This window comes from Cololabis saira, chromosome 23 (genome assembly GCF_033807715.1).
Source record: "Cololabis saira isolate AMF1-May2022 chromosome 23, fColSai1.1, whole genome shotgun sequence".
Lineage (NCBI taxonomy): Eukaryota > Metazoa > Chordata > Actinopteri > Beloniformes > Belonidae > Cololabis > Cololabis saira.
This window is the reverse complement of record NC_084609.1, coordinates 21295009-21308498: the sequence shown is the minus strand read 5'-3', so window position 1 is coordinate 21308498 and position 13490 is coordinate 21295009. Positions and strand designations below refer to the sequence as shown.

General features: G+C 42.2%; 1 protein-coding gene across 8 annotated transcripts in view; it reads right to left on the bottom strand.

Annotated features, from left to right (window-relative positions):
• dock4b (dedicator of cytokinesis 4b) overlaps nt 1-13490 on the bottom strand; it is a 150644-nt gene that overhangs the window by 29761 nt on the left and 107393 nt on the right. For all 8 annotated transcript variants that reach the window (XM_061715317.1, XM_061715318.1, XM_061715324.1 and 5 more), the window contains 8 exons: nt 12490-12583; nt 12127-12275; nt 10353-10439; nt 8771-8875; nt 8379-8520; nt 7284-7450; nt 3739-3825; nt 1573-1749 (listed from right to left, as the gene is read on the bottom strand). In XM_061715317.1, coding sequence (XP_061571301.1) covers nt 1573-1749; nt 3739-3825; nt 7284-7450; nt 8379-8520; nt 8771-8875; nt 10353-10439; nt 12127-12275; nt 12490-12583 — 1008 coding nt within the window. The remainder of the gene's footprint in view (nt 1-1572; nt 1750-3738; nt 3826-7283; nt 7451-8378; nt 8521-8770; nt 8876-10352; nt 10440-12126; nt 12276-12489; nt 12584-13490) is intronic.

Sequence of the window (13490 nt, the reverse complement as noted above, 5' to 3'; positions counted from 1 at the left end):
CAATCTCTATCAAGGTACCGCATTAGTATGCGCTGGACATGATAGCACGCGCTCCCCTGATTAAAGAAGGGTCACAATTTCTAAAATATTTTACCGCATAAACATTATCACGCTCTCTACGGTCAGATATCCCGTAATAGTTTTCAGGTAGTAATCTGGTATTTTGCCGTTCCGAGAACCGCGGTCAAAGCCGGCGAAAAAAAGGATCGATAATGTTCCACGAATGACGTAAATTTGTGCCGCGGTGAGCGAGACCCCACCGTGAAGTGGCTCGGTTAATCATTAGTAAAGTCCAATTAGAGAGAAAACGCTGATGGGAAGGGAAAATGAATCAGATAGTATCATCCCGAACCCTCCTCCCTACCGCTGGAGGGTTTCAACTCGCAATCCAGTGATAAATCTGAATATTAATAATGACAATTCCTCTCACAATTGTAGCCGAGCCCCCACAGCTGTCAATCGCTATTACAAGAGGAAATAAATAGATTTATTGGCGCGGCCCGCAGGGTACGGATTCATGCAGACGTTGGTTGAGGAAAAAAAAAAAGGTATTTACAGCTGAAAAAGGCCTGCATGTGTCCTGCTTATGGAAATTAGCTCAAATATATGTCACTTTCTATTGTTTTTCATATTGGAATCTAAATTACAAGCTGTTGAGGGCCGACGTTTACCCAAAGCAACGCAATTTATATGCATAGATATTTATGAAAACAGTAAGCACTTTGGGAACCGAAAACCCCTCTGTATACCAGCTTTTCCTCTGTCAAAAACACTGGCTGCAAGGGTGGAGGGCACTTCAGCACACCTTATCTTTGCAGCTATACCGGTATCCTGTGAACAATAATAAACTACTTCTGCACAGAGGCATGTTTGGATCAGCAGCACCTGTGTCCGGTGTATGTTTCCCCCAAACACTGACGTGAGCACAAACCCCCCCCCGCCACAATCACACAGTTGCTATGCAACATAGAGATGTGTCCAAAGTAATAACAATTTTCTTGAGTAGATTTTTGTGTGTGTGTGTGTGTGTATGTGTGTGTGCGTTCTGCATGACATGGAAATTGAAACATAAACGTTCCTCCAGCAATCACTCAAAATCCGATGCAAATCTTTTCAAGTGAGATTGGTCGTTCTTCCCAACCGATCCGGGCCTGCGGCTTCACAAACCCTCCGAGCTCATTCAGCTTCGTTTTACCCCCATCCCGTCTTTCCTTTTTGACATGACTCCACTTTCTCCTCTCATCCATCCACCAATCTCTCCAGTGACCAAAGGCGCCATCTCCTGCACCCATTCCCACCCCTGCCATCCATCTCATTTTACGGCTTCCAAACCCCTCTCTCCCTCCTCATTTATAAACTCGATCAGACCTTCGCTCAGCCGTTCATGCAACCATCCATCCATCCATCCAGCTGTTCATCTGCTCCCAACCCCCCCCACAAAATGCTCTCCTTCCATATGTCCCTCTGCTTCACATCTCCCACCTTCATACATCATTAGACAATCCATATGTCACTGCTTCCGACTCCTGCCTCCAAATCCTCCGACTCCATCCTCTGTCGAGCCTTTCATACCTCTTGGTAACGGGCCACGCCTCCGTTGACGGCGGCGTCGATGACCCCGTTGAGGCACATGGTGAGGGGGTTGATGTTCTGCATCTGCCGGCTCTGACACTGGGTGATCAATGTGCGCAGTTGTAAGTTCTTGTTTTCGATAACCTCGATGGCGTTCTCCAGCGGGCTCACCTCCACCTGTGAGGGGAAAGGTTGTGGAAACAGTTTTTTGGGGGGGGTTTCATGGTTTTTATTACAGTATGTGGCTCCATAGAGACGTCTCTAAAGCCTGAATAATAAGGTCTTTATACCCGAGTTTGGAGGCTTCACACTGACTAAAAATGAAAATGATGAAGTGGGTGTTGGTTTAATTGAATTAATCAGCAGTTTGACCCTAATTAAGTTCTGCAATCGATGTTTGGTGTTGCCATGTTACGCAGATTTGATTCCTATTGATATCCATCAAGCACCAAAATAGAGCCCTACTTTGATCAAGACTCAGATACTCTTCTACTTTCTGTGCACTTCACTGTCTATCCTGTGTGTTGTCCCACTTCCCCTGCTCCCCGGTCACTCTGCAGATATCAGATCTATACCTAAACCATTTAGACACATTACTGCCAGTCACATACCAGAGACTTTCAGCGGATGTTTCTTTTTGAACTGAATCGCATCTAAGAGGGGGTGGGGATAACCCCAAGTGAGGTTGATATGTACTTTGAGGGCCAATCTGCATACATACAGCAGTTAAATAAATAATAGCAGTAAGAATGTGGAATGTCCTGGTTTCTATGACTGTGACTTTAAAACTTTAACGAGCCCCTTTTAAAATGACAGCTAGTTGGGCTGAAAACTGGGTATATAATAGTTTAAGACCATTTTAAGCCTTAGAATGTCTGGAAAAGCGTAATATGTAGCCTTTAATCATGTGATCCTTTACCATTTTTAATTGCAGTCGTTTAGTTACATATTGGGAAAAACATGGAGAAAGAAGAGCTCTTATTTGGAATAGTTGCTTCTGTCTTCTAAACATTGGAGCAGTTTTGTTCCTTTTCCAATTTTGCAAGAGAAATGTCAGCCACTCTAGAGTCCAAGTCCTCCACTATATACTCTTGACTTTGTTAACTTTGCTTTATGTCCGGCAGGGAGACAAACATCACTGGACACTAATCCACTAGATGTGCTTTCACTTCCATTCAGTTTAACATCCTTTTGGTTAGGGGTGTTTAAGTTAGAACATTGAATTTGTTTGGATAGAAAAGAACCAGATGGTCTAGTTGCCGTAATTAAATCATGTAGAGAAAGGGACATGTATTAGAGGACTGATCTTGGCATTTCATATTAGATATCATAAACATCAAATACAGATCGATTTGCTTTGGAAAAACTATTTTACATTCACCTACTGTGATGTTTGGCACTTAAGAGTTCTCTCTCTTTTTCTTTTATGAGCCTTTTCACTCAAAATGATTGTTTTTTAATCCTCTATTTTCAGAGAACCAAATCAGTCGATATACAGTCTGCAACAACCAAAATAAGGAATTGAAAAGCGTTAAAATGCTCCTCAGAGCTCAATGGTGGGTGAAAACTCAGAATTTTACTCAACAAGTGTGTACATGCAGAGACTATTAGTCATTGTTGCACATACTCTAGCAAATCTTTTCTTAATTATATCTCCCGCAAATGTTAATCGTCCTGGCAGATCTGCATCCTACATGCATGAGTTAACGTGGGCTAAAAGCTGCACAATTTCACGCAGCCGTGAACAAAGGAATATGCTCCTGCACTCCATTTTGCAAACGCCGGAAAAAACAGCATTCCCAATCCGCCCACTTCAGAGAGATCTGAATGGGACGATCCGAGACAATAAGCTTTATCGAGGGTTTGGGTAAAACACAGTGTAGAGACAGGAACATAAAATACAATAGCAATTTCAGACCAACTGAGAAAAATCCTCCAATTCAAAAAGCCATTCTCAAAACTGGACATCCAATATACGCAATGGATGAAATTATTTTGCCAATAGCCCCTAAACCTAAGCCATTATTGTTGTTCAACGTAATGACTCGGATCGATACTCGGGTATTAGCCGGCAGGTACTCCAAATTGCAACCTGCAAAATAAAGTTGTATTACGTTGTCCCTTGTGTGTGGCGACTGTGTGGTGTATGTCTCCGTGGTCGCTTACCAGCTCCCTCTTCTCCACTTCAAACCAGCGGGAAATGCCCGGGAGACTCTGGACCAGAGTCAGAGTCGTCCTCTCCACCCACAGGCTCTGCAAACACCCACAACATTTCCATAAGAATCAGCCAACTACTTGTGACTACTTACACGCGCTCCTTCTCTGGCAGACTGGACACAATTTAATTACTGACATACAGTTTGAAGAGAACATGATATGAGCACACATGCTGCCAACCGCCCACTTCTAGGAGTAGGTCAGGTTTCATGTCCGATATCTTCCCCCATCATTCATGTCCCACCTCTTATGCTGCCAGCCAGCGCGCTTGTCAATGAGCCAAGATCTCACAAGGTCAATCCCACAAGATGCAAACGATGGAGACGCTGATTTTTACTAGGGACTGTTAACATGATGGATTCAGCCAGCAGTGGGCCACCTGTGGTATAAACGCACGCTATGTTGTAAACATGTCCAGAACATGTCGGGGTGGAAAGACGTTAACATTTATTTCTTGTTTAATTTGTTCAATCATCACAGAAGGTCACTCGAGTCTGAACTGTAAGGATCTCAGGATTTTTATATGTTTCACACTTATCCGGTATATGTATATTCTCATCATGACAGTCATGAAAAAAGGGAATTTTATGGAAAGAAAAAGATCCTGACTAACTCGAAAACTTTGAGGTAACAACCTTTTCATATTATTTGGGGTCACCTGAATCTGAAAATATGTAAATTGGCAGGAATTGTGATACTTAAGTCAAACCTCTTAAACCAGCTACTCTAAACACAACTGGAAAGATTTTCTAAAAAAAAAAAAAAGGGGGGGGGGGGTTTGTAACGTATCCCTGCACTTTTCTCAACAAAATATGCCACAAACATATCCTTGAAACTTTGGGAGGGGAAAAAACTGTATGTCTCCATTCTGCAAAGGTCACCAAAAAAATCGTTTTCATGCTAAAACTTACATTTTAAATTAATTTAAAGTTTACTTTCACAAACTATTATGAATGCAACTTATATTGAAGAAAAAGCAACTTAACCTACACGCCTAAGGGGGGAGCCAATCAGCTAAAAAACAGCAAAAACTCCTCATATGGCCTCAATTCAACACCAAAATATTGTGAATCAAAACCCAAATTCTGAGAACGTCTGAGAATCAAAATCCAAGGCGCGCCTTAGCCGAGGTCTAGTAGCTCCATGGCTCCGGAATTATTATTAGTTATTAATGCTATCAATAAAATTACTTATTACATTATTAACCTTCTCCTCCGTGAATGCTGGGTGCTGAATCATTCAGTAGCCAATGAGCAACTACTTCTCGGTCAAGGCCCGCCTTCCCACTGTAGACTGACACAGTACTGATTTGACAAAAGTTTCAGAGTTTCAAACGCAGAAAAAAAGGCCCAACTCGTGGTTAGGAAACAACGCTGGTTTTGAAACTAATGGGAGAGAAAAAAGAACCCAATTTCTTGGTTACAGATTCTGGGTTTTGGTTTTCAGATTTGGGATATTGAGTGGCGACACATTTGATGTTAAATTACTGCCATACCTTTGGGTTATCTTGGGTTTTTAAAAATTTTGAATAAAATTTCAGCTCAAGGGTTTTTAGATGTTCAAGTCTACATGACATAATTTTGTGGTTTGTTTTTCTAGATTTTAAGGGTTTTGTAGATTAGACTTTCCAAATAAGAATTTTGATAAAATGTTTTTTAAAAATAAAAAAACAGTGTTTTTAGAAATTTAGAAGTGTTGTCATGTAATCTGTCCTTCATCTCCCTACGCATCAACATCTGACCCTTATATAACAAAAACTTTATCCATTGAGTATTCTCAGTTGTATTTTAGGACTGTAGTTTCCTGGACCACCACTAAAAATTTAAAACGAGCCATTTTGCACTAAGAAACCTATTTAATTTCAAATTTTAACAGCAGAATGGTAGATGGTCCGATTAGGCCACTTGAACTGACCAATCAGAGAAGACTGAGCCTTTTTTCTTCTTCCTTTGCGAGTATTGAGAAAAGCAAGTATTCAGGTGGGATACATATGTAATACCTCAAGTGTCTGGCTGCTTTTAGAGATACAGTAGGACGATGAATGACACATTTCACGGTGCAAGAGACCCTTACGAATGATTTATGATTCCATGAAGCCGCTACACACGTCGCCCATATGCAGCAGCTACAAATAGCTGATGTTTGTACTTCATTGTTGGACCCGATAAATGTTGAAGACCTGGAAATACACTGCTACCAAGCAAACCATAACACAGCCTGACAGCTTTCCTGGGGAACTCTAGTTCTCTTTCGTGATGCTTTGGGTGAAAAGCTAACAAATAAAATACAATAAACTCATCATGCAAAAATAGACCTCTAGCAGCAGGTTTATGAGCTCCACAGGCTGAAGTGTTATCTTGGCTCCACAGTATAAATCATCTTCATGGCACATTTTTATTCAGTTCTAAATGTGTTTTTTCTCCCAGAATATGAAATCTTTTGGTTTATCATCATGCTGCTTTCAGCTGAAATCTCAACAGGGCCCCGTGAGGGATCAAAGTGCTGCAACAGGACGCCTTCATTTACTTGAAGCTTAGATTAGAGCCCAGGGTCGTGCTCCAGGACACTCCAACGGAGCAGATGAGAGCTGATATGCAATATTGATCCAGTGCCATTGCACTGAAGAAGGGTCTTCCGAGCCGCTACACAACCCTGCTGCCCTTTATCGATTTCATGCTTTTAAGGGCCAAGAAACCCACCTGAACACAACCTGGAAAAAAACATGTATTAAGACCAACAACTGGAAAGAAAATCCAACATAAATAAGTCTTACCCTTTCTTTACCCCCCACCCCGATAGGCAAAAACTCAACAAAGTTCCTGCCTTTCTTTATTAGAACTGATCATACAACATCTCAAGTGCTAAAGTTTATCGTACTCCCACATGCGAGCCAGAGCTATCCCGTCCTGATTGAAACCCCATATCATGATTAAATTTGGCCTAATAACCTTGATGGAAGTGTGATGAGAAAACTAATATAGTGTGTGCAATAAAACTGAATATTTATGAGAATAATATTAGGCTCCGGGTGCTGGGTGTGTACAGGTTTTGTAGTACGTGCAGCTCGGTGAATGAATGCGGTTCTAAAGACTTCGTTTGTTCTAAGCTTTACGAGGCTCTGACTAGTCGCCCGAGTTTCTCGGCGTAATTACTGATACGGGAGTCAAGATGAATAAAACATGCACTACACACGGACTAATACCTCAGCAGCGGTGCAAAGTATCACTACCTACACAGTCTGTGATGGATGAACGAGGCAGAAAAGGAGTTAAATGAAGCCGTTTTCACATCAGTTGGGAGTGAAAAATGCTAATAAAAATGGTGAATGATTCAAGATTTTTGCATATTATTGCTATTTTATTTTATTTTCCAGCATTCCAATGCCAAAAAGTAATTTCTTAACAATTAGAAATGACCTGACACTTGCATGTGCAGATTCCTGTCAATGTTCAAAAGGTTTTTTTTTCCCTTTCTTTTTTCTTTTTCTCCAGTACCTTAAACTCGTTCTCTTTGTCTTTGGTTCCTTTGTGAAAGGGCCGGTCATATCTGAACCTCCAGATGTGATTAAACTTGTAGAAGCTTTTGATGTTGTCAGGCACTCCGTCTCGCTGCAGCACATCCTGGCTCTCCGGGATGGGCGTCACGGCGTAGATCTGCAGGTCTGAAAGCACCGCGAGTGAAGGAAGAGCGCAGGATGGGGAGAAGGGGGAGCTCTGCCTGACACGAACAGCCATTTTTCTTCCTTCTTTTAATCCAATGACCTGGAAGAAAATGGGAACTGGAGCACGTGCTGGCATGTGGATGACCCGGGACGGATGAAGACGAGTCTCCACTATGAGGAACAACGTGATCAATAGCAGATCTTTGCACTGATGAGTAGTTCTATCAGAGGGACGACATCTAACACACATGATGTACTGTGCATGAGTGTTTGTGACAAGGATGCACGAACGGGTGAGCGATCAGAGAACCTATTGATTGACGTTATGTGCTAGAAACACATGGTTATTGATTTACAGAAACTCGGATGGTCACAGCGCTCATACGCGGGTCAGCAGTTGTCCCATGCATTTCTGTGAATCATTAATGCGTGTATGATTGAGTCGGAACACATGTTAGGGCTTCGCAAAACGCAAATGGTTTTTTGATTGAAGCGCAGCGAGGGTGCAGGCTCACTTTCAGAACACAGACAATACAAATTACAGGAACAACATCTCCCGGAAGGCAAAGAAGGTATTTGCTTCCTTTTTTCTGTCAATACTACAAAAATCAAAAGCCCAGCACAGTGTACCCATCTGGGGTGTTAAACATGATTCCTCCTCACACCCCTGTGGTGCATCTGATTGTGGTTTGTTTCACATTCCTCATCCTGCAGTTTACAATGCAGTGTGAGTGCGTGCAACTTTGTAAATAAGCCTTTGATGCTGTCAAAATTGCCAGAAAAACACAGAGGTGCGTTCTGTGACGGGTCCCGCCTCATTGCAGGCAGTTATGTATAGAAACAGCATGATTGGGGGGGGAGATTTCAAATAAGAGCGTGTATTGTGCTGATGTGGCCTGTGTGGTTGAGTCGGTACAGCGAAGGATACACTGGGCCTCCGCCTGGTAAATGGTCTGGTCTGGCTGGTTGACGTGCTGCATGGCGATGGCGTGGGGGAACTCGTTGAGCATCCGCTGCTGGAAAGCCTCCAGCCTCTCGTAGTCATGGCCGCGGCACACAAACTCCTTATTCTGCAGCAGGGACAGGAGACGGGGAAGCACCGTGAGGTAAGATTGACATCTAGTGGCCGCACACCGCAACTGCAGAGCGATCTGTTAATCCCATCAAGGACGGGGATTCTTACATCACGCTGCTGAATAAAGAGCTGCTGAATGTCACCTTACACGGGAAGAGACTTACGTAAGAGATGCTGCTGAGCAAAAATGAATAGTACTATTCTATGGCCTGGCTACGACAGAGAGAGTGTGAAGATCTCTTTACCCGTAAGAAGAAGGGAAATTTCTTTCCATAGAATCCGACCCTGAAGAATTCAGGTTCCAATCTCTGCTGGTCCATGATTTTGTCGTAGAGAGAAGCTTCCATCATCTGTCAGAGAAATACAACAGTGTATAAATGAAGACCAGCAGCAAAAGTAAAAGCACAGCTTTTTTTTCCTTTCTCTAAAGGAATTTCATGTGTCAGAAAAAATAAACGAAGCAGGATAAACAGAATAAGGTCTTTAAATGAGATAAATACTACGCCAGAACAGTGAGTAACAACAAAATCAAATGTGCTAGAACACTATTCAATACAAAATAGTCTAATATATCATCATTGTGTGGGGAAACACTAACACCCCATAATTCAGTAGCTTGTCTGAAGCAAAGATAGCTTTAAGTAATCATATCCTATCTAACATCAGTCTTTCACATTGTTTCGGTCCCATAATTCTTTACAAGGCATCTTCGTGTAATGAGGCGTGCTTTCATCTGCTCGTGCACAGATGTCTCAGACATTTGCAGATGCATTCCAAATACACTTTGCAAGCCCTAATTTCAGCCAAACTTTCATTGTCTGACAGACTGACTTGGCTGTTAACTCACTCACTGCTTGATGATCAAGTTCACTACCTGCAAAACGAGCCCAAATCATCACCCCTCCACCTCTGTGCCTGATTGCAGCTATAAGCTTGGTGCTAAAGGACTGTGTTTGTTTTTTAGATGTAGACATGGAGAATAGGTTTTCTCTGGGAAACCTCTCCAAACAAGTCATACATTTGTGCAGGTTTGGTTTTTTTCTTCTTCTAAACATTTGAAACTGGCGAATTCTTTGAATGTGCTTGTGACTTTTTTCTCTCGCTACAATGAAAGATTCAAATGTATCCCCCAGTTTCTACCCAAAATTGATAAAAACTGGTTCTCTCAGATCACTGCTGATGTCTTTTCTCCTTGGCATTGTGTTATCACACACCTGAATACAGCAGAGCAGTAAACTTAAATCTTAATTCCCCTGGTCAGAGGAAGGGCACGCTTGAGTTTCCACACAGCGTTTCTATATTTTGGGTTAGTTTTTGTGAAATAAAGAATAACAGAATTGTTTTTCTGAGGCTGCTTCTATCTAAGCTTAAGAGGCTGCACTTTCTTTGAAGAGCCTCCTGGTCCAGACAGCAGCAGCCACACTGTTACACCACAACAACACAAATGGATTTTTGATAAAAGCTTTAAAAAAAACAAAACAAATGAAAAATAAATCAATATCGCATCTCTAAATCATACAATTACAAGAAAAACATGACAGCCCATCAGTATTGGTCATCATGAAAATGCCACGGAAAAAATAAATAAATCAATATTTCAGGGATTCCGCCTCTTCAATTTCAAGCAATAATGAAGCTTCTTTCAGGCGAGGAAACGGCAGATTCATAGTTTTTCTTCAATTTCAGCCAGTCAAGATGTCAACTTACACCTCTGTAATTTATAAAGGGAGCGTTTTTTCAACAAAGAGGCCCTTTTTTTATTCTCTGAGTCAAACAGGTCCCAAACAAAATTTGCATAATTTCCCTGGAGATTCTCCATCAACTTACCCTCATTTTGCTAAGGTTCCTGTAGTCGTAGTAGGACTCATACTGGTCAGCCAGCTCCCTGCAGAGGATGATGCCGTTCTCCCAACACTGCAGGCACAAACAAACACACACCACATCATCAAATGGCCTGGAAAAAGCCTCAGATGCAGTGTCTTGCTCTGCAGGAGCTCTGCAGGAGCTCTGCAGGAGCTCTGCAGGAGCTCTGCAGGAGCGCTGCTACGCCCGTCACCCTCCACTGGATGGCACTGGTGAGTCGGCGGTGACGACAGTGGACAACTTCTCTGCATGCAGGTAAAGCACAGGCAGCATCTAACTGTCTCGCTAATTAAATGAAAAGCTTTGCTTTCCTGCTGCCGTCGACTCCCCACATAGCCGCGCCGGCAGATGGCACGGCTCGTGAACGGGAAGGAAATTGGGCTGTGAGTAACGAGGGGAACAGTTTTAATGATTCTGGAGGGCCACCCAACTTCATCTGGGGTTTTTTCTTTGGTTGAATGCAGTTTTGTGTGGTTTCTATAATGTCATACCCCTCAGGAGCACAAACGGGTCGCAAAGGATAGTATAGTAAAGTACTGAAAACTGAAAAAGGAAGAAAAGTCGAAAGCAAAACACAAAAACAGGAAAACACTTCCTGATAATTGGGGCTGGAAACCTTTTCTGAAAAGATGCTGCATCTTGAATGTTCTGTGCAAGCTGCTGGTCTCAGTGTCCGCCAGAAGCGGCAGCTTGAAGCACGTCACGCTTCGCCTGTTAACCTCGACGTCATCAGTGGGAAGCAGCGCTGAAAACCGTGAGCTAAGATGAGCCTCGCTTTAATTGCTTCCAACAGTAATTTGCATCCTTGAAGAGCAGTGCTTCTCGGAGCTTTCGGCCAGTGTCCTAATTAAGTACAACACAGCTTACGGCTCGCTGTACTGTATCAGAATTAATTTTTTGAAAATGTAGTCATTACTGAATCTCAGCTAAACAAGCTTTCCTGACAACCATCTTATGTCCGGCACCGACTGCAGCAGCATTCCCTGGAATATGGAAGAGAACTATCCCCCAAAAGGAAACAAGAAAATAACGTATCAGAAGCAGATTTCACCGCCGTTTCCTCCCTGGGTCCATTTTCTGAGGAAGCATCAAGCACTGTGTTGTGTCCCCTGTTTTTGTACCACGCGAGGAGAATCTATATAAAGCAATACATTTATTTCTAATATGATTGACTGGCAATCAGCTCTAACAATGGCTAGCTGTTATCACTTCCTCATCTGTAATCCTCATGCTAGCGTGCTTACGGAAACAACGAACCCAGCACCGGCTACACGCAACGGTCATTTTTTATTTCTCCGTGGGTGGAGTCAACATATTAAATAGTAAATTCATCTGTAAATGTGCCGGTAGCTCTGGAGATATTTCAGCGTGGATCCGCTTAGGGAGCTTGTAGCCAAAGCTAAATATGATTGACGTACCGCGAGGCGTGTTCCCTAGCAAGAATGCTCTGTAGAAACCAATGGGTCATGTGACCGAATGCTTCGTCCATTGTTTCTTACAGTTCATGAGTGAACTTCATTGTTTTTTATTTTGTTGATATATGCTGCCCCCATTTGGTCTGTAGCAGTATGGTTACATAGTGTGCCTTTAAACATTTAAACATATTCATGTTTAATAGAAAATATGAATAGAGTCGATTCCTTCCAGTTGAGAAATCAACAATAAAATGGAAATGAAGTGGAAAGAAGACTTTAGAGATAAAAAAAGGTAACAAAAACGGACAGTGCATGCAGCTTACCTTTCCCCTATCAAAGTTCTGGATGATCGTCAGATGCAAATACTCCTTTCTTTGCCACTCGCTCTGCATGGGGTAGTTGAGGAACTCTCTGAGCGGCCTGTCTGACCACTCTAACAGCTCATCATACAGCAGCAGGGTGTAGGACGCCTCTGCGATGCACAAACACACAGAACACCAGTGAAAGAGGGCAGCAGGTACATTTTTAAGAAATGCATCGGGTCTCCTGCTGACGCTCTTAGAAAACCCTCTACAACAGTTCATGGAGCCCATTCAGAATACACAGAAAGGAAGGACAAATGCATCAGACACGTTTATGGACGCAAACTGTGAGAAGACAACGGACTCGCAGTCCTCCGGGTGTACCTGTGTAGTTCTGAGCTTTCAGGTGCAGGTCGTACAGTTTGTGAATGTAGCGGATGTACATCTCTTCCTTGTTCAGCTCCGTTTTGTAGAAGTTCTGCAAAAAGAAAAACAAAACATGTACATGAGCACAAAATGTAAACATGAGAGGTCTCTCTGTAGCGATACATTTCACCGACAGATTCCAGGACCTCTGATCCGTCGGCCCACGCAGTCAGAGCACTCGATGGCAGTTACATCAGTACAGCCTCTTTGAGATTCATTTATACTTTCATTTCAGTTCACAGGGAGGACCATTATATGTCCCAGAAATAAACAACTATGTCTATTTTCTTTTGATTTGCGTCTTACAGTGTCTTTATGACAAAAAGCACTAAAATCCTGTTTTTATCATTACTTGTTTGTCCCGGCAATGAGACTTTAACGTCTTACTAATTCTCTGGGATAAAAGCAACATTTTCTGAGAATAACAGACTAATAGTCTGGTGAAGTTTGTGCCCCCCCCCCCATTGTTAAGTGTTAATTGGACCTTTCAACAACAGAACAATGCAAAACACCACACTGTAGGACTTTTTTTAAAATCACAAAATCATCTTTTCTTTATTCATCTTAATTTCCTATGCAGCTAAAGCAGGTTCTGGGGATAGTTCTGATAATGTGAGCAGTGCTTGTCCCAGAAATTCATGTATAAATTATGAAACATGATGCATTATAGCGCTAAACCATTGTACATGTTTGGGCTAAACCAAGCTGAAATAATGCATGTGAGATGAACTAAGCGAGGCTACGCTCTGATAATCCAAGCTAAATAATGAATCCAAACTACGATACACTAACAGAAGCTACGCTGCATAAAATACGACTAGTCAAACTAAAATAATCTAACAGACGTGAAATAAAACCAAGCTAAATTAAGGTAACATAAGCAGCTGAGATATGCATATTTAGATAAATGTTATCAGGACGGACATGAGAACGGTATTAACATCTTATGAAACTAATTT